Consider the following 23,528-nt stretch of genomic DNA (forward strand, 5'->3'; position numbering starts at 1 on the left):
GATCTTTAGGAAACCCGCTGGCGTTGTTCAAGCTTTGAAGGGAATTCGACGATCAATCCAAATGGTCTGGCCAGTTGTAGCGCCAGTCACGCGAGCTCTCTTGCGTGAGTTACAAAAGTCGACGATCTAGAAAACACCATGCGTAGATTCAGGCATGATCAAGGACTCGCGCAGCGAGCGAGAAATTTTATAGCGATGATGATCTGTCATGGACGCACTAGATAAAGCCGCTGGTGTTCTTCAAGCTTTGCAGGGAATTTCGACTATCAATCCAAATGGTTTGGCCAATTCTAGTGTCAGTCACAGAGTACTCAGTAACTCTCTTGCTTGTGTTTGTGTTTGTGTTTGTGTTCTAGGCGCTGGAGCTGATCAAGAACACCAAGATGGTCAGCCTGCTTCTGGCCCTGGCAGCATCGATCTTAATGATCCATGTTGATGCCAACAGCAGGCTCGATGTTTACACGATTCCAGGCTGCCAAGATCCCGGACAGAGCTACACGGCCAAGCCGGATCCTTGCACCTCGACCTGTGTGCTCGTTCCAATCAACTATCGCTTCACGTACGATGGCCAGGCCGGGCTCTTCTTTGACGGCCCAGACTGCAGTGGCGCTTTAACAACAGTCCGCTCGAATGTGTCCTCCTGTGATTTACTGCAAGCGAGTCCACTGAGGAGTGCCAAGTTCTCCTGCAGAGCATGATGAGCATCAAGCCTAGCAAGAAAGTGGATGAAAGTAGTGATCGATGTGCTTCCCAGATCTTTGGACGTGATTATGTCAATGATAAGCCCAAATGCCGACCTCTTCCAGCGTAGCTTTAGAAGCTCCTTTGCCGAATCGCTGAGAGCTTGCGGCGCTGCCGGGGATCTAGACCGCGCGCGGCGCCTCCACGCCGGGATCCTGTCCCTCTCGAGCAGTGCCGATCGCCCAGCAAGCGTCTATCTCTTGAATCTGGTCGTGGAGATGTATGGCCAGTGTGGCAGCGTGCGCGATGCCAAGGCCGCGTTTGATTCGATCCGGGAGAAGAACCAGTATAGCTGGAACATCCTCATCGCGGCTTTCGCAGCGAATGGAGAGATCGATGAGGCGCTCGCGGCGTTTGAGAGGGCGCCGAGCGTGAATCTGGTGACCAAGAACAGCATCCTGGGTGCATTTGCCCGGAGTGGGGATCTGGAGAGAGCGAGGAGATTCTTCCGGGAGGTGATGCCCTTCCACGACATCGTCTCGTGGACCGCGATGATCACAGCCTGTGGCAGCGCTATTGCCGAGGCTCGAGAGATCTTCGAGAGGATGCCCGAGAGGAACAAGGTGTCCTGGAATGCGATGCTCGCGGCGCTTGCCTCGGCTGGAGAGATTGGCGATGCCGCTGCGCTCTTCGATCGGATGCCTGTCAGGGATCTCATCTCCTGGACGGCGATGGTCCAGTGCTGCTGCCTCGGCGGAGATCTTCCATCGGCGAGGAGATACTTCCACCAGATGCCTCGCCACGACGCCATCGTCTGGAATGTGATGATCGAAGGCCACGCCCAGCGCGGCGAGCTGGAAGAGGCCAAGGATCTTCTCGACGCGATGCCACACCCCAATGTCATCTCTTGGACGAGCCTGGTCACGGCCTACGCTAGGAGCGGCGATCTGGATGGAGCCAGGATGATCTTCGAGAGAATCCCCCGGCACGACCACGACGAGCTCTCCTGGAACGCGATGATCGCTGCGTATGCGCAGAGTGGCAACGTTGCCGAGGCGGAGGAGCTGATCCAATCCATGCCACAGCCGATCGATGCCGAGAATTTGGAGGAGCTAGAGGAGAGAATGCGCCATCTGGATCAAGATGATCGGCCTGGGCACGAAGATCTTGAAGAGCCTGGGGTTTCTGCCGGGAGAATCAAGGCCGCCGCGCCCTGGAACAAGATGATCGCGGCGCTGGTGAAGAAGAATCACCTGGAAGAGGCGCGCTGGGTCTTCGATCGAATGCTAGAGCCGGACATCGCCTCGTGGACGCTCCTCCTCTCGGCCTACTTCCAGCGCGGCCATCTCCAAGAAGCCCAGAGCATATTCGACGCCATGCCGGCGAGAGATGCCCGGGCATGGACGGTCCTCCTGCGGGGATATGCCCAGCTCGGGCATGTCCATCACACGTGGAGGCTCTTCGCCACGTGTCCAAGCCTGGACGCTGTCACGTGGAACGTGGCCATTGGCGCGCTCGCCTCGAGCGGCTTGCTCGTGGAGGCGGTGGAGCTCTTCTATGGGATGCTCTGCGTGGGAGAAAACCCAAGCGAGGCCACATATGCGGCAGCGATCAGCGCTTGCGTCCACTTGGGATTGGTGGAGGAATCCCAGCGACAATTCCGAAGCATGGTGTTGGATCTGGGTCGCGCGCCCAATGTGAAGCTCTACTCGTCCATGGCCGATTTGCTTGGGCGGGCTGGGGAGGTGGCGGCGTCCAAGGAGCTCGTGGAGAGTATGCCATTTGCGAGTGATGCGGTCGTGGAGGGAGCGATGCTGGGAGCTTGCAAGATCCATGGCGATCACTACGGTTAGCCGTTAAGTTCCAATTCAGCTGAAACTTTCATGCTCTGGAGAGGAGATGTCAGTTGCTACACCTGGATTTGATCAAGCCTCAGCAGCATCAGCCTCCTCACGAGCTTGACCGTGGAGCTCGAGGGGCGAGATGGAAACATCGATCTCCCCGCGCGCTGGAGCCGCAGAGGGAGCTTTACGGCTCCAAGATCTTCTTCCAGTTCCATGTCGCCGAAATGTGAGAGTAGCATTCCCTTGTCTCTTCCCACGAGCTTGGAGTCGATCGAGGTGTGCGCTTGTCGTCGATGGGAACCATGCCAAACATGGTGGCGTCAGGAAGAACAATCGCGGTGGTGATGGGAAGAAGAGATCCTGGAGGTAGGAACTGGTAACTTCAATGGACTCTGCAAAGCGACTGCTGGAATACGCTGCCATCAGAACTTGCTGCAAAGAAAAATACCACCACAACATCATCGTCTGGAACGCGCCTCCTAGCGCGATCAGGAATATTGCCAGAGTGGTGATCTTGGCCAAGCTAAGGCGTGTTTGATGCGATAGCGTGGCGTTACATCGTAGCCTGGAATGCAATCGCTTGGGGAATTCGAACGAGCTATGGAGCTCTTTTGTTAAAAATCCTCTCAACATGGCGCTGTTCAAGAGGTGGTTTGGGAGCGGTGTAGCAGCCCAGTGGGAACTTGTTAGCGCGGCTTCTCACCCACAAGCTCGATGTCTGGTAAGTTGAGCAGGATTTGGCCCTCAAAATTGTGACTTTGCTGCGAGTTCCTGCATTGCAGCATGGAGCTGTCGTGCTCGATGAAAAGATGTATGTCGTCGGGGGACGCTGTGAGGACAAATACATGAGCGATGCGCTGGTAAACTTCTTCTGGCTTTGTGTCTCGTGATTTTTCTTACGGTGTCGTGATTTTCCTCCGCAAGGTTTTGGATTTGAGAAACTGGATTTGGACTTTACTTCCATCTTGTCCTGTGTCTTGTGCCGGACATCGTTTGGTGAGCTACTGAGAGCTAGTTTTCTTTCTTCACAGTCACACTATCTATCTAGGTGGCAAGAGGATCGACGCTCTTTGGAATCGTTGGGATTCCATCAGACGAAAGATTGCGAGGTAGACAAGGTTTGAGGCTTTCTTTGACTGAGTCTGGCTCTCTTTTGTGTAGTGTACGAGTTTGATGCAATGGAATGCTTGTGGTCACTTGCACCAGCGAGTGGAGAACGCTCCGGTAAGGAGTCCTTGCTATTTCTTGCCAAGAAATATCTCTTTTCTAGGCTGGAACGCGTGGTCACTCAGCTACCTTGGTTGGGAGCAAAGTATGGGTCTATGGTGGCGAGGACTTTCACGGTCGAACGCTTGACGACGTCTACGCCTTTGATCTGGAAGCGAAGGTGTGGGAACGTTTGAGTACAGTTCATGTAACCTCACCTCGTCGTCTTCTTTCACTGTAGTGGCATGCGTCCACCGCATTGTTTTCATGGCGATGCTTCCGTCAACGGCAATTATCTCTACCTTTTCTCCGCCTGCGACAACAAGCTGTACATGTTGGATCTCAAAACTGTGAGCGAGACACGCTTTTTGCTGAAAGCTCAAGAACTGATAGTCGCTGTTGTGCAGAAACAATGGTCGTCCGCGCCCCTGGAGCTTCCTGCTGCGCCAACGTCCATCGCTGGAATGCTACATCGTTGGTGGTATGCTATTCCACTAATCAAATCGTCATTGCTACTACGTGTTTCCCACAGGCATGCTGCCTCAAACGATGCTGCTCAACATGAAGTCGCGGAAGTGGACTCCTGTGTGCATGGAGCTTCGTCTGCCTCGCGAGGTATCACTCACAGACTTGAGACGCTTTTAAACGTCGGTAATTACTGAGTGAATCATTTGCAGGGCCTGAGCCTGGTGCACGCGAAGATCAAAGACCAAGCTTGTGTCATTGCCTCTGGAGGTGATCACGGTCAGGTATGTGTGATGGTCAGCTCTTTGCAGCATGATTTGAGTCGCATTTCCCTGCAGTTGAGCGTGTTCAAGCTCGATACCATGAAGTCCTACCCGGCTACGCCATCCAAAGCAGACTTGCCAAGCTTCTGCCGCGTGAGGGACAGGGATGGCTCCGTTGTAGGGACTGTGTCGGTTTCGGAAGGAGGCAAACCGGTAGCGGACGTTGCCGGAGCCATCGAACTTCTCACGGGTCAGGCCGGGAATAGAGTGGCTTTGACTCGCGGCGATCTGGTTTATCCCGGAGAGGACCTAGAGTTTTACGAAGTGCTCAAGCCTGGCAACATGGACCTGCATCGCATGAATCTATGCGCCTGCAAGCGTTTCTTGTCCCGAATGAACATCAAAGTTATGAGAGGAGAGGGATGGCTAGTGCCTCTGATGGAATTCGACGCAGAGCCCTTCGTGTGGACGTGGAATGTCACAAGAGAAGCGACGATGAACTATCTGTGGCGGCATGGAGTGCCGAGGTATGCTGAGAGTCCAGTACGCAGTAAACTGTGACAGGGAACGCGAGCGCGTAGCATGCTACTCCAAAACAAACTTTCCATTCAAGCTCAAGTTCGAGATCCACACAGTCTTGAGAAACGTCCTGGGTGACGACACCACGATTGGTTTCTGGATGGAGGAGAAGATGATTGACGAGCTGCTCTACAAGGCTATGGTGGCTTGCCTGGGCTTGAACATCAGGAACCCAACGCTAAAGTCATGGATGGTGGTGTCGGACCTCTGGCATTTTGTGTGGATGAACAGGAAGAACTTGTTCGTGTGCAAGGCGTCGAGCCGGAGCCAAGGACTTGAAATCATCCGCGACCTCGGCCACGATTACAACCGGGGTCACCAACAACGAGGTTCCTGGCTTGTTCTCCAACTTGCCGGCGGTGACGAGTCGGGATCCGGTGGGCGTGGAGTGCGAGAACCCCTTGCGCTCGCCACCGTTCCTCTATGGGAGAGGCGTGAATGAAGCTGGCGAGGTCGAGGTGTGGAAACTTGATGGTAGCTTGCGCTGGACAATCACCCAGGAAGACAACTTGCTTTGCGCAAAAGCAGGTGACACCGGATCGTGATATCACAGTCAGAGATATGTGTGAACCGGCACAAGCCATTTCAGTCGGCCATGAAGTTTTGACTTTGAGTAATCAAACTTGGGCCAAGATTACTTTTGACTATGGTTTGGCGAAAGGATACCTATCCGGCCCACGTGCTGCCGAAAGAGATTGTGGGATAAAGACTTTCATATAATTCTATATAAATTTGTCAAGAAATGCTGCCTGCCAAGACTTTGTTGCAAGGATAGGTTGTCTGGTTCTACCTATCATTTCTTTGAGTCAAATGCAAAGGCATCACGCATCACGCTTCGAGTGAGTAATTCTACTTCCACGGATAGCGTGGCTGACAAAATAAACGCTCTACAGCAATGGTGTTTCGGACGTTAGGACATGGTAAAATTCCATTTCTCTCTGTAAACTCAATAACTTTTTGAATCGCTTGAACCCTGGTGATGGTCATGGAAAGTGATATTATATTTCTTTTTATTCTTCTTCTTCTTCTTTTTTATTTTTTTTATTTTTAAATTATGATTGGACTATTTCTGTGCTTCTGGAAATCAACTTAGAAGCTACCATTCATCTCTTCCTGTACGATAAAACTGATATTTCACCTTAAACTCTCCGGGGAAGTAATCTACAAGCAGGAGTATGGCTCAACTCATCCAGATCCTTGCGGTGGTATTTTTCTATGCAGCAAGTTCTTGGGCGGCATCGGATCCTAGCAATCACTTTGCAAAGTGCACTGAAGTTATCAGCTTCTACCAACAGGATCTCTTCTTCCCAACACCCGGGCTGAACATCACCACCGCGATTGTTCTTCCAGGCACGAACAACGCCACCATGTTTGCCCAGGTGGCCATCATTGACGACAAGCTCACACAAGCCCCCTCGATGGACTCCAAGCTCGTGGGGAGAGCCAAGGGAATGCTAGTGTTTGATTCTCTCAGCAACATCAGCCTCCTCACGAGCCTGACCGTGGAGCTCGAGGGGCGAGATGGAAACATCAATCTCCTGGGCCAGAGCCGTGCGCTGGAGCCGCAGAGGGAGCTTTCAATCGTGGGCGGAAGTGGGGAGTTTCGATTTGTCCAAGGGTTCGCAACGCTGCGAACGTATTCGCTGGAGCCTTACGGCTCCAAGATCTTCTTCCAGTTGTATGTGATCAAACTGTGGGAGTGCTTGATCAAATCCCAGGTGTAGTGACCGAGATCTCCTCGAATAAAAAGTTTCAGCTGAATTGGGAGCACTCCCAGCATCGCTCCCTCCACGACCGCGTCACTCGCAAACGGCATAATCTCCACGAGCTCCGCAATCTTCCCATCTTCACGCTGGCGATCCGAGTTGGCGCTGGGATTCTTCCACCAAACTCACGCCACCATGCCTGAGCTGACCGGGCATGGCGTCGAATATGCTCTGGGCATTTCGCCCTGGAAAGAAAGAAGAATCATCCGGAAGATCCATCGAAATGCTGCTCGGCGCTGGCGCTGGCTATGCAGCGTTTCACGGCTGGAATGGTCCCGGACATTGCATCCAGCGCGGCCAGCGATGATTTTCCCGAAGCAACCTTTTTTTCTATAAAATTTCTCATTGAAGCTCAGAAGAAGGGGCTCATGCAGTTGAAAAGGTCATCAATCTATGTGGTGTGCAACGCATTACACTTGCGAGAGCCGTGCCAAGAACGTTTGATCCTGCATTTAGCTTCGTCAAGTTTTATAACCAAACCATGCATTAAACAAGATGATCTTTGTGATCTTCTTTAGGATCATAGATGCACAGGCATTTGCATGGCTCTTCGGAGCCGGTCCCATGCCCAAACAAGCTGCTGTGACTGTAAAAACATCTATCTATCTCGTGTCCATGAGGCCAATACCAAAAGTATCCTAATGGACCATACTTCGTGGTAGACAATTGGACGATGGAAGCTAAGTAAGCTTTATAATGGACTACAAATCTCAGCGTGGACGAGAGAAGCATGCACACTCGTGAGAAATGTCTAATAATTTTTTTTTAGTTGGCTTTTGACACTCCAGAGGTCCTGTAGCTGAGAGTTGAGAGCTTTCGATGTTCTAGAGGACGCGACACAGCGAGGGGTCTTAAACTGAGCTGGAGACATGCCGTTCCTGACGGCCTCCTCCATCAGCCTCTCGAGCGTTCCTTTCTTGACAATCACCAGCTCGAACGAATTGATCAGCCCGTCCATCCCTTTTCTCGTGCTCTGGATTGTGTACGTCCACGCAGCACTTCTCTAAGTCTTGAGTTTTGGAGTAGTCGAGCTCCAAGAAGATAGGAGGAACGGTGGCTGGATTAATGAAATTCAACACTTCGAAATCTCTGGCATTCTTGCAGACCTTGTTCAGTAGCATTTGCTTGTCCATGGTTTCGTTGTTTATGCAGAACTGTGCTGTTTTCTCTATTTCATCTGTAACCAAAGGTTTAATGTTCTTTATTCAAGGGGATGATGTTGGCAATGGCTATGGTGGTAGACATGGTGACATGCACAAACAAGCAGCACACGAAACACAAAACACCATATGCCATTAGAATTATTTGCATCAAAAATTATTTCGAATAATAGAAGTGTAATAAACAAAAGGTGTCAAATTATAAGCAGCCAAGAGAGTTCTTTGATATCTTCATGCTCACGTTCCCTGTCACTGTTCACTACGTAGTGGACTCTCAGCATGCTGTACCTCGGCACTCCATGCCGCCACAGATAGTTCATCGCCGCGTCTCGCGAGACATTCCACATCCACACGAAGGGCTCTGCGTCGAATTCCATCAGAGGCACTAGCCATCCCTCTCCTCTCATAACTTTGTTTATCCGGGACAAGAAATGCTTGCAGGCGGCGAGATTCATGCGATGCAGGTCCATGTTGCCAGGCTTGAGCACTTCGTAAAACTCCAGCTCCTCTCCGGGATAAACCAGATCGCCGCGAGTCAAAGCCACTCCATTCCTTTGCAGCAAACCGGCCTGACCCGTGAGAAGTTCGATGGCTCCGGCAACGTTCGCTACCGGTTTGCCTCCTTCCGACGGACACAGTCCCTACAACGGAGCCATCCCTGTCCCTCACGCGGCAGTAGCTTAGCAAGTCTGCTTTGGATGGCGTAGCCGGGTGGGACTTCATGGTATCTAGCTTGAACACGCTCAACTGCGACTCAAATCATGCTGCAAAGAGCTGACCATCACACATACCTGACCGTGATCACCTCCAGAGGCAATGAGACAAGCGTAGTCTTTGATCTTCGCGTGCACCAGGCTCAGGCCCTGCAAATGATTCACTCAGTAATTACCGACGTTCAAGTCTGTGAGTGATACCTCAGGCTCTACGCACACAGGAGTCCACTTCCGAGATTTCATGTTGAGCAGCATCGTTTGAGGCAGCATGCCTGTGGGAAACACGCAGTCAAAATGATAGTGGAATAGCATACCACCAACGATGTAGCATTCGTCCCCAGATCCAGTAGCCACAGCGATGGACGTTGGCGCAGCAGGAAACTCCATGGGCGCGGACGACTATCGTTTCTGCGCAACAGCGACTATCAGTTCTTGAGCTTTCAGCAAAAAGCGTGTCTCCCTCACAGTTTTGAGATCCAACATGTACAGCTTGTTGTCGCAGCCGGAGAAAAGGTAGAGATAATTGATTGCCGTTGACGGAAGCATCGCCATGAAAACAAAACCCGGTGGACGATACCACTACAGTGAAAGAAGCCGACGAGGTGAGGTTACATGAACACACCTCTTTAGGAATTATTTCGAACCTTGTACTCCCACGTTCCCACACCTTCGTTTCCAGATCAAAGGTGTAGACGTCGTCAAGCGTTCGACCGTGAATGTCCTCGCCACCATAAGGTAGCCGAGTGACCACGCGTTCCAGCCTAGAAAGAAGATATTTTTTCTGGTAAGAAATAGCAATTACCGGAGCATCTCCAGTCGTTGTTACATGGGGACACAAGCATCATCGCTTCAAACTCGTACACTACACAAATAGACTTGTTTAAGTTGCTTTGCTACCTCGCAATCTTTCGTCTGATGGAATCCGAACGAAAGCAAAGACCGTTGTTCCTCTTGCAACCTGATAGATAGTATTAGCCACTGTGAAGAAAACTAGCTCTGGCAGGAACAGGATGGAAGTAAAGTCCAAGTCCAGTTTCTCAAATTCAAAACCTTGCTGAGAAAAATCACGATATCATAAGGAAAATCACGAGACAGAGAAGTTTACCAGCGCATCGCTCAGGTATTTGTCCTCACAGCGTCCCCCGACAACATACTTCTTTTGATCGAGCACGACAGCTCCATGCTGCAATGCAGGAAGCAAAGTCACAGTATTGAGGGCCAAATCCTGTTAAATTTACCAGACATCGAGCTTGTGGGTGAGAAGCTGTGGTATAGGTTCCCATTGGGCTGCTGCACCGCTGCCAAACCACCTTTTGAACTAGTAATATCCACTAGCTAGTGCAAGAGGCGCCACCATAGTCTTAACGCAGTGTCCTTAAACCCGTTATTCCAAGGGTTAGACACTTCTTCCTCTTGGAATAGAATTGCCGCAAATGGTTGCAATTCGTCTTGCTCCATGAGCCAGAAGACATTTATCGTATGTCTCATCTTGGCAAATGCTTGAATGATCAATGTCCAGGTCATCGCCGTTTGATCTTCCAGCTGCTCAAACACACGCTCTATTAGATTTAAATGCGAGTGCCCTTGTAGATTCTTGGATCAGAATGGATCGAGGCAAAGCATTCCTTTCGGGCTTTTAATACCGCTATTTTCAAATGCCCATTTAGAAAAGTATACATCATGAGTTTGAATTAGGGAAGATAACTTCATTAAAAACGATGGATTATCTTCCACGGGATTGACTAGACTAGGATTATCTTCCACGGGATTGACTAGACTAGGATTATCTTCCACGGGATTGACTTGACTAGTTCCACGGGATTGACTAGGCTTTACACGAGCAGTGAACCTTGACTAAGTCAACATTGAATGAACAATTTGTGATTATCCGCAAGTTGCCGAAATTACAGGCTTTCTTGGCGGTCAAGGCTACTACGCTTGAATAGAATTGGGTAATATAAAAGAATAGCAAACTGCGCTCACATCATACTCACTTCTCTCACTCTCACACATTACAAGCATCCATTCACAGCATCACACACATTCGCACAAAAATGGCCGCTTCTGCAATTGCCGAGTTCGAGGACGCGTGCAAGAATGCAGCTTCGATCCAGGAGGAGCTTCTGCTCGGCATTCTTCGCAAGAATGCATGCTGCGAGTATCTCCAGAAGTATGGCAGCCCGCTGACAGTTGCTGCATTCAAATCCCAGGTCCCAGTTATTGGCTACGATGATATTCGCAGTGACCTCGAAAGAATTGCTGATGGAGATCGAGGGCAAATTCTTTGCCATGATCCAATCACCAGCTTCTTCACAAGGTATCGCTAGGAAGACTTGCTTTCTTGCCAGTTTTTTACACTTGCGATTATCTAACAGCTCGGGAACGTCTTCCGGAAAGAACAAGAACATCCCGGCGACTTACGAGAACACTGTCTCTGTGGTAAAAGTCCTCGAAAGCTCTTACGCTTACAAAACAAAGTAAGTTTCCCAATCTTGTGGAAATGTGCTAAGTTGCTGGGTTGTCTGTTTTGAAGCTACTTTGATCTTGGCAAAGGACGTTCCGTGAGCCTGCTCTATTTCAAGGATCTACATGCAACCAAATCGGGTCTTGTATTTGGGCCGGTCACGGCCCATGGGATCCGAAGCACGAGATTCAGGCAGGTCTGGAGGTCTTCACGTACCACCCCTTATGAGGTTCTCGTCGCCGCAAGTGATTTTCGCGAGCTAACGTACTGCCACTTGCTGTGCGCGCTGCTCCAACGCCACGAGGTGGAGCAAGTCGAGTGTATGTACGCATACAGTATCTGTGAGGCTCTCCGGCTGTTCCAGAACGAGTACTGGGAAGAGCTTTGCAACGACATAAGAACCGCCAGCCTGAGCAAAACAAAAGTCACGGATCCAAAGCTGAGGAAAGCGTTTGAAAGAGCTGGAGTTTTTCGCAGCAAATGTGGCAACGCAATGGAAGCCGACAAAATCTTCAAGATCTGCAGCAACGAATCGTGGTCTGGAATTCTTCCGCTGTTGTTCCCCAAAGCGAAGCTCGTGTCAGCGGTGGTAACGGGCGCGATGACACACTACGTTCCGACGTTAAGCTTCTATGCCGGGGATCAGCTTCCTATCGTTGGGCAGGGTTTCTTCTCGTCCGAGGGAGGCATCGGGATCAACATCGATCCTCTTTCTCCTCCAGAGGGCGTCATCTATACTGTCACACCCCGATCTCTTTACTACGAGTTTCTTCCACTTGGTGCTACTGAAGCTCTAAGCATGCATGAAGTGGTTATTGGGGAGCTGTATGAGATTCTCGTGACAAACTTTGCAGGTAGACGACAATTTGGTTCTTTTCTTTATCTCTAACAGCAATCTTTCATGAAAATGTATAGGTCTTTACCGCTGCCGGATGGGCGACGTTGTGCAAATAACAAGCTTTTTCCATGGCGCTCCTCAGATGGCTTACCATCACCGCAAGAACGCAGTGATGTGCATAAACAACGAGACTGTGGACGAGCAAATGCTACAAAACGTGGTGAACAAGGTCTCAAAGGATGCCGGAGTTGAAGTGTTGGACTTCATGATCTATGGCGATCCAGTTGCCGTTCCTCCTTCCTACACGATCTTCTGGGAGCTCGGGAATGCCAAAGACTACTCCAAAACTCAAGTCTTGGAGCAGTGCTGTGCCAACGTACTTAAGTCTTTCAATCCAGAGCATACGAGAAAAGGCACGGACGGGCTGATCGATTCGTTCGAGCTGGTGATTGTCAAGAAAGGAACGTTTGAGAGGCTGATGGAGGAGGCTGTCAAGAACGGCGCGTCTCCAGCTCAGTACAAGACCCCTCGCTGCGTCGCGTCCTCGAGAATATTGGAAGCTCTCAACTCTGGACGCGTTCACAGCTACAAGAGCTCTGCAATGTCGAAAGTCAACTAGGATAAATTAATCTATATTTATCTTTGACCGTGACTTCAGCATTATTCTAACTAAATCTACATTCTTCGTCTTTGACTGTGCCTGCGATCAAACTTGGCTGCAAGACTCACTAAACTTAGACTCACGACTTGAAGAACTAGAAAAAAGCCTTAGACTCACGACTTGAAGAACTAGAAAAAAGCCTTAGACTCACGACTTGAAGAACTAGAAAAAAGATCTCTAAATTCTTCCAGCGCATCACTTTGGATCATGAGAGGAGCCTGGTTCGTGCATCAACGTGAAAATTTCTCTAAGTGAAGAACTGAGTCATGCATATACTGTACTGGTCAAAAGCTCTACATAAAGAATGGCCTTTTTGACACGACACGAAAGATCTCAGCTAGTTTAATGCTGCTTATAAAACTCGACGAGGCTTTCCATGTCAAAGCTAGACGCGGGATCAAACGATCTTTCCACGGCTCGGTCACTTGTCACAAGTGTAACGTGTTGCACACGACACAGATTGATGACCTTTTCAACTGCATGAGCAGCTCTCCCCAAGTCGGGCCTCAAGTCGAGTTCTTCTTCTTCTGGACTTTCCGAAACGAAAAGGCGGTGAATTCTCAAAAGGCATTGACCCAAAATTTCGTCCTCGGCATAATCAAACTCCAGCTGCCAGCCACAAAATCACAGGTTCACTGCAAGTGTTAGAGTTTAGAGAACAAGCAACTAGGCTGAAAACTCACTTTCGCAAGGAAACCGAGCCCAAGCTCTAGCTCCTGGTATTCGTCGACCATGTTAAATCTGAGCAAGAACAGTTCGTAGAAATCAACAGAATCATGGCCAAATCCAAAATCATCCTTGAGAGACATGTCAGTTTTGATAGAGGAAGTGTTTCGAGCTGTTCATCTTCCCACTCATAACCCGCCAACACAAGCCCGAACGAACGTTCCCAGAGATTCTCACTCGCAAAATTGATGTATACCGGCTTAGCCACCACCTTTTCAAGAGATTCCGCTGATACTAGAGTCACTTTTCCTCCGCCGTCTACTTCACTGGGAGAGACGATAAGTTTCTCAAGCCTTGGAGCACTCACGATGCAAGAAAATCTGGACGAGATCTCGAGCTCGAGAGCATACTTTCCGGTGTTTGGAGGCGTTTCAAAGTAGAACCCATTGACGTCATCGTTAATGTCGGGGTTACCATAGTCGTCATGCAATTTGAGGTATATATGTTTGAGGTTTGGGCACTGGCGCAAGAATCTGTTGAGTGCCTGGTCCTGCTGCGGAACTGGCACCGTAAGATCGAGATGCAAAGTGTGAAGCTCTGGCAGGACGCATAAACCCGTTGTAATTTGCCCAAAATCCTCTCCTGCGACCCGAGGCCGTCAATTCGCAGCTCTTGGAGGTTGATGCACTCGGTGGAGATACGCTGCAAAGTTACATTCCATCCAATCTCTAGCCCCAACAGCGAACTCCCCAAGAGCTTCGTCCAGTTTAGACAGTCTACTTTCAGGGAAGTGCTGCAAAGGCAGAAGCTGGTGATTTTTTGTAGCCGGGAAGTGACCATGGAGACCGAGGTTTGCACACAGTCGCATTCGTCCAGCTCTGCCTTGTGCTTGCAACACCGGCCCATTTCCGGGCATGAAATGCTGACGCCCTCGAACCATTTCGTGTGATCGCGCCAGGAGCGGCAGACCCCCGAGAGCGCCAGCAAGAACCGAAATTCATCCAGGAGGCCACGATCTGATATACTTTCAAGAGGACATCAAGCGGCAGTGGGGTCTGTGCACGAGGAAAAGCCGAGGCCATCGTTAATGCCGGGGTTACAGACCCCACTCGTGCACAGACCCCACAGACCCCAATCGACATTCTGTGCACGAGGAAAAGCCTCGCAACTTACTCCTTTTCCATAGAAACGAGCCCTAAAAACCGTTTCCTTTCCAAGGAACGGGAAGACGTTTGAAGAATATGCCAAATGGCATCTTTTTTAGGGGTTTTAAGGATTAGGGTTCTTCCAAGAATGCGGGCGCGATGGTGGGGGGATGATCCTGTCGGCGCTCCTTGCGGCGATCAAGGAATGCGGCATCGCCAGAAATCTGGAGCGCGGGCGCAGGCTTCACGAGCAGGCCATCCACAGCGGCCACGATTCAAACAAGTATGTGGCGGGCAGCCTTCTCAGCATGTATGCCAAATGCGGCAGAATGGAGGAGGCGCGCATGGTCTTCGATTCCATGCGCCACCGCGATGTGGTTCCCTGGACGGCGCTGGCAATGGGTTACGCGGAGAATGGACAGGAGGAGGTCGCGCTGGAAATTTTTGGGCGGATCGAGCAGCCCAATGCGCTGAGCTTCGTGGCGGCCATGAGGGCCGTGACGGGGCTAGCGCTGCGCGAGGCGGGGAGATTGTTCCATGGGAGGATTGTCAGGGTGGAATCGCTCAAGAGAGGCGAGTGGATCCATTCGCAGCTCCACTGCCTCGTGTCGGATATGGTGGCGAATTCTCTGCTCGATATGTATGCCAAGTGTGGATGCTTGGAGAGGGCGCTCTGGATTTTCGAGAGGATGCCTTGCCACAGCATCGTGTCTTGGAACGCTCTTGTGCTGGGCTGTGCCGAGAATGACGAGGCAGCCATGGCGGTGGAGCTGTTTGAGAGAATGGTGGCCGGCAGCGCTTCTGGCCAGAGCTCCACTCCACCGCCACCGAATGGAAGAAGTTTCGTCTCGGCGCTCAAGGCTTGCTCGGTTCTAGCATCCCAGGAAGAGAGCAAAGAGATGGTGGATGGAAGAGCTGTGAAGAGTCGAGCTTTGGAGAGAGGGAAATGGATCCACTTGAGACTTTGTAGCAACAGCGAAGTTGGCCGAGACCACTATGTGTCGAGCGCACTTCTCGACTTCTACGCAAAGTGTGGGAGCATGGTGGACGCGCGCAGGGTGTTCGATCGAATGCCACAGCACGACTCGGTCACTTTGAACGCGCTACTGCTCGGATACACGGACAACGGCGAGGACGAGATGGCCTTGGAGCTGTTCTTGAGCCTCTCCAGAGTTCTCGGTGATGGGAGGAGTTTCGTGGCTCCTCTCAAAGCTTGCAGCAATCTGGCTGAGAAGGAACTAGGCCAAATCGTCCAAGGCCATGGGAAGCTTGTCAAGCTGGAAACTCTGGAAAGAGGCATGCTCGTGCACTCGCTGGCAGTGAAAAGCCAGTGTGAGACGGACGTCTTCGTGGCGAGCATCTTGGTGACGATGTACGCGAGGTGTGGAAGCATGGTGGACGCTCGCAAAGCGTTCGACAGGATGCCAAGTCGCAATGTGGTGTCCTGGAACTCACTCATCCTGGGATACTCCGAGAATGGAGAGCCCGAGCTGGCTATCGAGTCCTTCGAGAGCATGGAACTCCAGGGAAACTCTCCAACTTTTCTAGCAGCGCTCAAGGCTTGTTCCAGCCTTGCCGACAAGGAAGGGGCGAGCTACGTCGATGGAAAGCTTGTCAAGGCCAAGTCTCTCGAGAAAGGCGCAGCTCTTCACGTCCAAGCTTCCAGAGCTGGCTGCGACTCGGACACCTTTGTGGCGAATTGCTTGGTGGACATGTATGCCAAGTGTGGGGACTTGGCCGAAGCGAGCAGGGTTTTCGAGAGCATGACGAGCCACAGCGTGGTTTCTTTCAACGCTCTCATGCTGGCCTACGCCGAGAACCAACAGGGGGACGTGACTTTCGGCTTTTTCTCTCGAATGGTGCCGGAGGGATGCCAGCCGAATGCTCTCAGCTATGTTGCAGCGATCAAAGCGTGCTCGAGCTTGGTCACTCTAGACATTGGCAAGGGAATCCAGGCTCAAGTCTGCCGCCGCGGCTTGGAGAGTGACCCGGTTCTAGAGGCCAGTCTCGTCGACGTCTTTGGCAAGTGTGGAAGCATGATGAACGCTCAGCTGGTGTTTGATTCAGTCCCCGGCAGGGATCCAGTGACTTGGACTTCTCTCATGGTAGGCTACAGTCGACAATGTGATTCTCACATCGTTTTCGAGCTTTTCCAGGAGATGAAAGAGCAGAGCTTGAGGCCAGACGCGGTGACTTTCATCGCCATTCTCACTGCTTGCAGTCACGCGGGCCTGGTGGAGAGAGGCAAGGGCTACTTTCGAGAGATGAGCTCCAGGTATGGAGTGGAGCCCCAGATCGAGCACTACTCTTGCATGGTGGACATTCTGGGACGAGCAAACCGGCTGCCCGAGGCGGTGGAGCTGCTGGAAAGAATGCCGGTGAGAGCGAGCAGGATCACTTGGTCGACGCTGCTGGGCGCGTGCAAGAAGTGGAAGAACTTGGAAGTCGGGAGGTTTGCGTTTGATTCGCTCATGGCGCTGGATGACAGTGATCCCGCGGCCTATGTGCTCATGTCCAACCTCTATAACCAGAGCTCGCAAGAGATTGTGCCTCATGGAAGTTCTTCTTGATCAACGGCCTTTCAGCTGATATGGAACGACCAACGGCCAAGTGCCGTACTACCCTCGCGAATATTCGTACGAAACGCATAGCGACCTAGGGTTTATCGTGAGAGGGACATGGCGGCCAAGATCCAGCTTCCCTCCACGTTCCTCTCGTATCTCATCATGTTCACGGCGGCGTTCACCGGTGCATCGATCGTCCACAACATCGCCAAGCCGGATCTGGTAAGCGCGATTGATCCATCGATTATTTCTTTCTCATCCACTTTTTCGTGGGGCAGAGATTGCCGAAGGTCGATGAAGCAGGCAACAAGATAGATGCTCGCGATTCTTCTGATTCTAGGGGATGAAGGAAGAATGCCGCTCTATTGCGATCGAGAAAGCCACAGCTTAGCAGCTCTGGCCAGCTTTCGCTCCATCTGACGATCCTCCCATCCATCCTGGTGCTTCTCTCCCTCTCAGCCAGAGCCGCGCAAGCCATAGCCACCACTAAAGTAGCACCGCTAGGCGAGGAGCTTGGAGAGAGGGATGGCTGTCTAGCGGCCAAGTGTGGCTGGGACTCCAACCTCTTCGTGGCCAACACGCTCATTGGTATGTACTCAAAGTGTGGCTGTGTGGCCGAGGCTTACGCTGTTTTCTCCAGGTTGACGCTCTGTCTTGGAACTCTCTCATGCTCACTACACTCTCGGGCTATGGAGCTGGGCTTTGTGTCGGATGTCTACGTTGGAAGCACGCTGGTCGACATGTACGCGAGCTGTGGGAGACTGGGCCGTGCTCGAGAGGTGTTTGAGAAGATGAGGCAGCGGGATGCTGTGTCGTAGACCACCATGATCCAGGGATGCATAAACAACGAGGAAGGGGAGATGGCTTTGCAGCTGTTTCGACGTATGAGCTCCTGCGAAGATGGTGTTCTACCCGATGGTTCCACCTACGTGGCGGTGTTAACGGCTTGCGCTGGCCTGGCTGCGAGAGAAGTGCTCGTATGAGGATCCGGGAAAGCTGGTGAAGCTCCAGTCTTTGCAGAAGGGGATGGAGATTCACAGGCAGGCTTTAAAGTCCGGCTACTCTTCGGACTTCTTCGTGGCCAGCTCCTTGGTGGTGATGTATGGCAAAGTGTGGAAGTATGGCGGATGCTCGGGCAATCTTCAACAGGCTTCCTCGTTATGATGCGGTGTGCTGGACGGCACTGATACTCGGCTACGCGGAGAGCGACGAGGCCGAGCTAGCTTTGGAGCTCTTCTGGTGCATGCAACGAGAAGTAGGCTGTCTTCCGCGCTCTCGGACGATTGTCACAGCACTGGTAGCTTGCATGGGACTGGCAGCGAAGGAACAAGGTCAGCAGATTGATGGAAAGCACGTGAAAGTTTCGTGTTTGGACAAAGGCATGGGTATCCACTGTGAAGCTGCGAAGTTCGTTTTCGTAGCCAGCAGTCTCGTCGACTTTTATGGGAAGTGTGGAAGCGTGCTGGATGCGCGGCTTACCTTTGACAGAATGCCGCGGCATGACACGGTGGTGTGGACAGCGATGATCCAGGCCTGTGGAGAGAATGGAGAGGATGAAGCGGCAGTGGAGTTATTCCATTGCATGGAGACTCGGGGGCTGCTGCCAAACGCTTGGACCACTGTCGCTGCGCTGAGTTCCATTGCTACTTTGGCTGCTGCAAGGGAAGAAGAGGACTGCGTGGGGACGGACTACTTGGAGAGCGTGACGAGCATCTCTCGCTGCCGCGACGTCCACTTTTATCATGGAGAACACGCTGATTGACGCCTACTCCAAATGCGGTAGCGTGATGGATGCCCGGAAGGTGTTCGAGTCCTGGAACGCTCTCATACTTGGGCTCGTAGACAACGGGGAAGCCGAGCTTGCGACCGAGATGTTCGCACGCATGACGCAGAACGAGAGCAGTCCAGCAGCGGCGAACACCCGGACTTTTGCCGCCGTGCTCACGGCTTGGAGCAACTTGGCAGCCTTGGAGACTGGAAAGCTCGTCCACGCTCGCGTTTGCCGGCTGGGGGTGGAGTGCGAGCCATACGTATCCAACTGCCTGGTGGGACTCTACAGCAGATGCGGGTCTATAAGCGACGCCGAGGAGCTGTTTGGTTCCATCAGCGACCGGAAGAGCGCGGTGGCATGGTCGGCGCTGCTAGGCCAAGGAGCTTGCGAGAAAGTGTTTAGCTTGCTCGAAGGATCCGCAGGGAAGGCTTAGCATGGCGTGGTACAGGAGCTCAAGCACTACCACTGCATGATCGATATGCTTGGAAGGGCCAACCTGGTGGGTGAAGCGGTGGAGACGGTGGAAACCATGCCGTATAGAGCAACAGCCATGACTTGGACGATTGTCTTGGCGGCGCGCCGCTGGGATTGGTGAAGCTGAGAGAACGCGGCGGCCTACTTACAGCCACCGGGAGGTTGATCTCTCTCGCAATTAGTCGGTTTGGTTCCACGTCAGCTGAAAGTCTGATGTCAGCACCTAGAATTTTACATGGATTTGATGTGGCACCCTGAGAAGAATGGAGGGAGCGAAGCCCAAACCATCGAGGATGAGAAGTGGATGCGATTGGAGGAGGCTTTGTGTTTTGATCCCTTCGAAAGCTGACGATTCGATCAAACTTCGTGTCTTGGCTTTGGTTCCTCCAGTGGTAGTGGCGTTGCCTTTTTGCAGCATTATTCGTTGCCACTACATTTGATGGTTCCACGACGGGCCACGTTCACAGTGTTCTCATGGAAATGCAAGTCAGAGCTTTGAAAAACCATGGAACTTAAATTGTTGCATCTTCAGATGAGCATAGCAACGGCTTACAGAGTCCCACAAAAAGTACGCTCCATTTCACAAGTAATTTCCTTTTTCTATTTCTCTGTTCTTGTCGTTCCCAATGTGATAATCTCGTGACAGCTTAAGCTCTCTGGAAAAACGAGAGGCTTGTAAAGACTGCCCGAGGTTCCAATGTTATTCAAGTAATTTACATGTTTCAGTGCTTTTTTATCTCTGGTGTGGAGTATGGATGTTTTTACTAATCAACAGGAAATGGAAGAAAATGTTTCAGTTCGATCAAATTCGCTACTCCATCGTTTCTGCGCATTATTTAAATTTAAATTATCATAACTTGGTTCCTCAGTGCCTTTCCTAAGTTCAGGGCCCGACTTGGGAAGAGCTGCTCATGCAGTTGAAAAATGGTCATCAATCTATGTGGTGTGCAACGCGTTACACTTGCGAGAGCCGTGCAAAGAACGTTTGATCCTGCATTTAGCTTCGTCAAGTCTTATAACCAAACCATGCATTAAACAAGCTGATCTTTGTGATCTTCTTTAGGATCATAGCTGCACAAGCATTTGCATGGCTCTTCCGAAGCCGGTCCCATGCCCAAACAGGCTGCTGTGACTGTAAAAACATCTATCTTTCTATCTTTGTAATCTCTAAATTCTTTCGTCGCGTCATGGAAAATGAGGCCAATCCCAAGAATGAGTCAATTTTGTCTTTTTGACACAACATGGTAGACAATTGGACGCTGGAAGCTATAAGTAAGCTTTATAGTGAACTACAAATCTCAGTGTGGACGAGAGAAGCATGAGATTAAATTTTTTTTTAGTTAGAGGTCTAAAAGTCCAGAGTCCAGAGTCGAGAGCATCCGATGTTCTAGAGGCACAGCGAGGGGTCTTAAACTGAGCTGGGCGTTTCTGACGGCCTCCTCTGACCAGCTCGAATGAATCGATCACCCCGTCCATGATTGTGTATAGATAATATTCTTAAAAAGGAATATGAGATGTCAGCCATACATGAATGGTTCATTTTGTGTTAAGGTTACACTTAATAAAAAACAATGTGAATGGAGATTTGTCATAGCCACTCCCAATCTTATAGGCTGTGCCAAAAATATATAAATCAAACCAAAAAATGTATTAATTATTTTGTATATTAATCATACATATCAAGCTTCAAAATAAAATTAGCATTAATATATTATTTTTAATAAAAATTTAAATAAATTTTATAATAGAGTAAATTAATTTTAGTGGAAAATAGTTCCCAAAAATAAAATTTAAATGATCATATATTTTAATATGAAATTTTTATGACCCCATAAAGAAGTATTATTTTAAAATAAAGATATAATTTCTACAATTTTAAAACACATTTACAATTTCATAATACCTACTAAAATATATTTTTCTAAGTTAAATTCTTTTAAAAATGTTATTGTTAGTCACTCTTTAACTTAACATTAATTTATTTTTACTATCAGTAATATTGGTATTAAATAAATGATATGGAAAATAGTTGTATAAAAATGCATAAATAAAATATATTTTACAATTGTAAAAAGTAATACTGATACTCTTATACTTTATAAGAACATGACAATTTTAGTGATGTCTAAATTGTTTTTATGAAGTAAGGAGGAAGAAAACCAATAACAAATTATAGTAATGTGTATTTACATACCAAATAATAAATAATAAAATCAAATAAATTACTTAATAAATATCTTTAAATATAGAATTATTTAATATAAAAATTACAATTGTGAATCAAATTCTTATAAATATAGTTTTAGTTAAATTAAAAAAAATTATTTAAAGAAAACTACTAAAACTACCAAAAGATTTTATTTCTCACTTAGAATTTATTAAACAGTCAAACTAGCTTATTAACATTGTTTCATTATAAAAGAATTTTATATAAATATACATATGTAAAGATGAGGTGAGACCATTTCTTGCAATTCAGGGCCAAAGGAATTTCCTTTAGAAGCTCTATAGCATCAACTAAATGGATTCCCCTTCCCATGATTATATAATCATAATGATATTTTTTAGTTTCAATAGTTCCAAATTATCTTTTAGATGCTTATTGCAAGGACACTATCATACTAAACTTAAATGAAGCATAACATTGAAAAATTTGCAAGCTCTTCCATTTTGGGCATAAGCAGAAATCATCTAATATCAATCTCGTTAAAGAGAATCTATGCATTATTAAATTATTTTGTGTTTGCTAAAGAACGAAAAAAGAAAAATATGGAAGCTACTAAGTTATATGCTACCAACAAATATGGGTAAAATAATGCCATGGAGCAGTATAAATTGTTTCTTTTACTAAAGATATGAGTTTAACGTTGGTAATATATCAGATTCTTGTGAAATAATGGTTTGTGTTTTATGTATTTTTAGAGCTTTCAAACCAGAGTGAAATAGTATATTTTAAGATGATGTTGCATATCAAGTAGTGGATCGTCTGGGAAACACCAGGAACCATGTAAGAAAAATATACTTGAGATCAAAAACATTACAAATAAGGAAGACAAAGTAATTATTAGTAAGCATCAAAACATAAAATAATAATGATATAAAACTTTTTGTGTTTGAAATTTAACTAAAAAATATAGTATCATAACTGAAAATGATATTATCATCAATGTGAGTATTTAAAAATCTATCTAAATTTTTTTCCATAGTCCTTTTTAAATTTAACTTTATAGTAGACTTAATAATAATAAATATTAAGTCTAGTATTTTAAAATGTTTACTATTATTTAATTGTATATATTTTAAGATGGTTTTCGAGTTTTATAATAATTAAAGAATAAAACTTAAAATTTATTAATATTCTATATCTTAAAAAATATCATATCAAAAATTAAATAATTTAATATTAATATATTTAAACTATAGCTAATGAAATATTATTAGAAAATAGATAAAATCTATTAATCTCAAAAGCCTACTAAAAAACTGCATGTTGAGAAAACCATTATGGATTCATGTAAAAATATGCATTTAAGGATTTAGTGAAGAAATTCCATTTTACATGTAAATTTAGAGTTGTACACTTTATGTTTTTGAGAGAAAACTAATAATAATTTTTGTGATAGAAATTATAAAATTTGATATATTCATCCTAAATCTTTTAGCAAAAGGGATATTTTATATTATGAAATAAATCAATATTTTAGGAAAAAACCATTAGGTATAAATTTTAAACTCTCTCTCTCTCTGTATATATATATATATATATATATATATATATATATATATGCTTTATGAAAAAATATGTTATTGTTGGTTGAGTTGTACACTGAAAAGTAATGAATCATAATTTTTTGTTATATTAATAGTTATAATGTTTTAAATGTTAGTAATTCATAATATAATTTTATTCAGAAATAAATTTTATATTTATTATTAACTTAATCTTATCTATTTTTTTCTTTTCTATGTTAATATTGACTTTTTTTTCAATTGTTTTTGGTCTTGATAAATGTACAAGCTCTAAATTCATTTACATGGTTACAAAGAATGATACTTTATTAAATTAGTAGGATGTTAAATTGAAGATTGTAATAGTTCATGATATAAAGAATGTTTATTGTAAATACTATTATTATTACATAGTTTCAAATCTTTTAAGCTGCTCAAAATTTTAAAATGACCTTAAAGAGAAAACCAAATATGGGAAAAACAAAAGCTGCTAAAGGCTAGTATATAGAAAATTTAAGTTCAATTTCAAAATGCATATT

The 23,528-nt window shown here is 47.7% G+C and overlaps 7 protein-coding genes across 7 annotated transcripts; all 7 read left to right on the forward strand.

Annotated features, from left to right (window-relative positions):
* Positions 1-57: 57 nt before the first annotated feature.
* LOC112340867 lies at positions 58-798 on the forward strand. Its single transcript, XM_024660015.1, has 2 exons — positions 58-64; positions 357-798. Exons 1-2 carry the CDS (start codon positions 62-64, stop codon positions 696-698), a joined length of 345 nt encoding a protein of 114 aa, XP_024515783.1. The 5' UTR covers positions 58-61; the 3' UTR covers positions 699-798.
* Positions 771-2,534, forward strand: LOC9639669 (pentatricopeptide repeat-containing protein At1g56690, mitochondrial). Its single transcript, XM_002985950.2, has 2 exons — positions 771-1,288; positions 1,391-2,534. Exons 1-2 carry the CDS (start codon positions 771-773, stop codon positions 2,532-2,534), a joined length of 1,662 nt encoding a protein of 553 aa, XP_002985996.2.
* A 3,621-nt stretch (positions 2,535-6,155) lies between these two features.
* On the forward strand, positions 6,156-6,827 carry LOC9639670 (dirigent protein 23). Its single transcript, XM_002985951.2, has one exon. The coding sequence runs from the start codon at positions 6,214-6,216 to the stop codon at positions 6,760-6,762; it is 549 nt and encodes a 182-aa protein (XP_002985997.1). The 5' UTR covers positions 6,156-6,213; the 3' UTR covers positions 6,763-6,827.
* Positions 6,828-11,463: 4,636 nt separating this feature from the next.
* On the forward strand, positions 11,464-12,598 carry LOC9639753 (probable indole-3-acetic acid-amido synthetase GH3.1). Its single transcript, XM_024659947.1, has 2 exons — positions 11,464-11,995; positions 12,057-12,598. The coding sequence occupies exons 1-2, from the start codon at positions 11,464-11,466 to the stop codon at positions 12,596-12,598; spliced, it is 1,074 nt and encodes a 357-aa protein (XP_024515715.1).
* Positions 12,599-14,611: 2,013 nt separating this feature from the next.
* On the forward strand, positions 14,612-19,865 carry LOC112340871 (pentatricopeptide repeat-containing protein At3g02330, mitochondrial-like). Its single transcript, XM_024660019.1, has 3 exons — positions 14,612-17,237; positions 17,294-17,603; positions 17,656-19,865. Exon 1 carries the CDS (start codon positions 14,622-14,624, stop codon positions 17,019-17,021), a length of 2,400 nt encoding a protein of 799 aa, XP_024515787.1. The 5' UTR covers positions 14,612-14,621; the 3' UTR covers positions 17,022-17,237; positions 17,294-17,603; positions 17,656-19,865.
* LOC112340836 (pentatricopeptide repeat-containing protein At1g03540-like) lies at positions 17,840-18,777 on the forward strand. Its single transcript, XM_024659948.1, has 2 exons — positions 17,840-17,992; positions 18,127-18,777. The coding sequence occupies exons 1-2, from the start codon at positions 17,840-17,842 to the stop codon at positions 18,775-18,777; spliced, it is 804 nt and encodes a 267-aa protein (XP_024515716.1).
* LOC112340837 (pentatricopeptide repeat-containing protein At4g30700-like) lies at positions 18,803-19,219 on the forward strand. Its single transcript, XM_024659949.1, has one exon. The coding sequence runs from the start codon at positions 18,803-18,805 to the stop codon at positions 19,217-19,219; it is 417 nt and encodes a 138-aa protein (XP_024515717.1).
* Positions 19,866-23,528: the final 3,663 nt, after the last annotated feature.

This window comes from Selaginella moellendorffii, unplaced genomic scaffold, assembly GCF_000143415.4.
Source record: "Selaginella moellendorffii unplaced genomic scaffold, v1.0 SELMOscaffold_71, whole genome shotgun sequence".
NCBI classification, from domain to species: Eukaryota; Viridiplantae; Streptophyta; class Lycopodiopsida; order Selaginellales; family Selaginellaceae; genus Selaginella; species Selaginella moellendorffii.

Coding starts and splice junctions, on each gene's coding strand:
- LOC112340836 (XM_024659948.1), top strand. CDS start 17,840: ATGATCCAGGGATGCATAAACAACGAGGAAGGGGAGATGGCTTTGCAG. Junction 17,993..18,126: donor TGGCTGCGAGAGAAGTGCTC/GTATGAGGATCC, acceptor TGTATGGCAAAG/TGTGGAAGTATGGCGGATGC.
- LOC112340837 (XM_024659949.1), top strand. CDS start 18,803: ATGGATGCCCGGAAGGTGTTCGAGTCCTGGAACGCTCTCATACTTGGG.
- LOC112340871 (XM_024660019.1), top strand. CDS start 14,622: ATGATCCTGTCGGCGCTCCTTGCGGCGATCAAGGAATGCGGCATCGCC.
- LOC9639669 (XM_002985950.2), top strand. CDS start 771: ATGTCAATGATAAGCCCAAATGCCGACCTCTTCCAGCGTAGCTTTAGA. Junction 1,289..1,390: donor CGAGAGATCTTCGAGAGGAT/GCCCGAGAGGAA, acceptor GATGCCTGTCAG/GGATCTCATCTCCTGGACGG.
- LOC9639670 (XM_002985951.2), top strand. CDS start 6,214: ATGGCTCAACTCATCCAGATCCTTGCGGTGGTATTTTTCTATGCAGCA.
- LOC9639753 (XM_024659947.1), top strand. CDS start 11,464: ATGTACGCATACAGTATCTGTGAGGCTCTCCGGCTGTTCCAGAACGAG. Junction 11,996..12,056: donor TCTCGTGACAAACTTTGCAG/GTAGACGACAAT, acceptor GAAAATGTATAG/GTCTTTACCGCTGCCGGATG.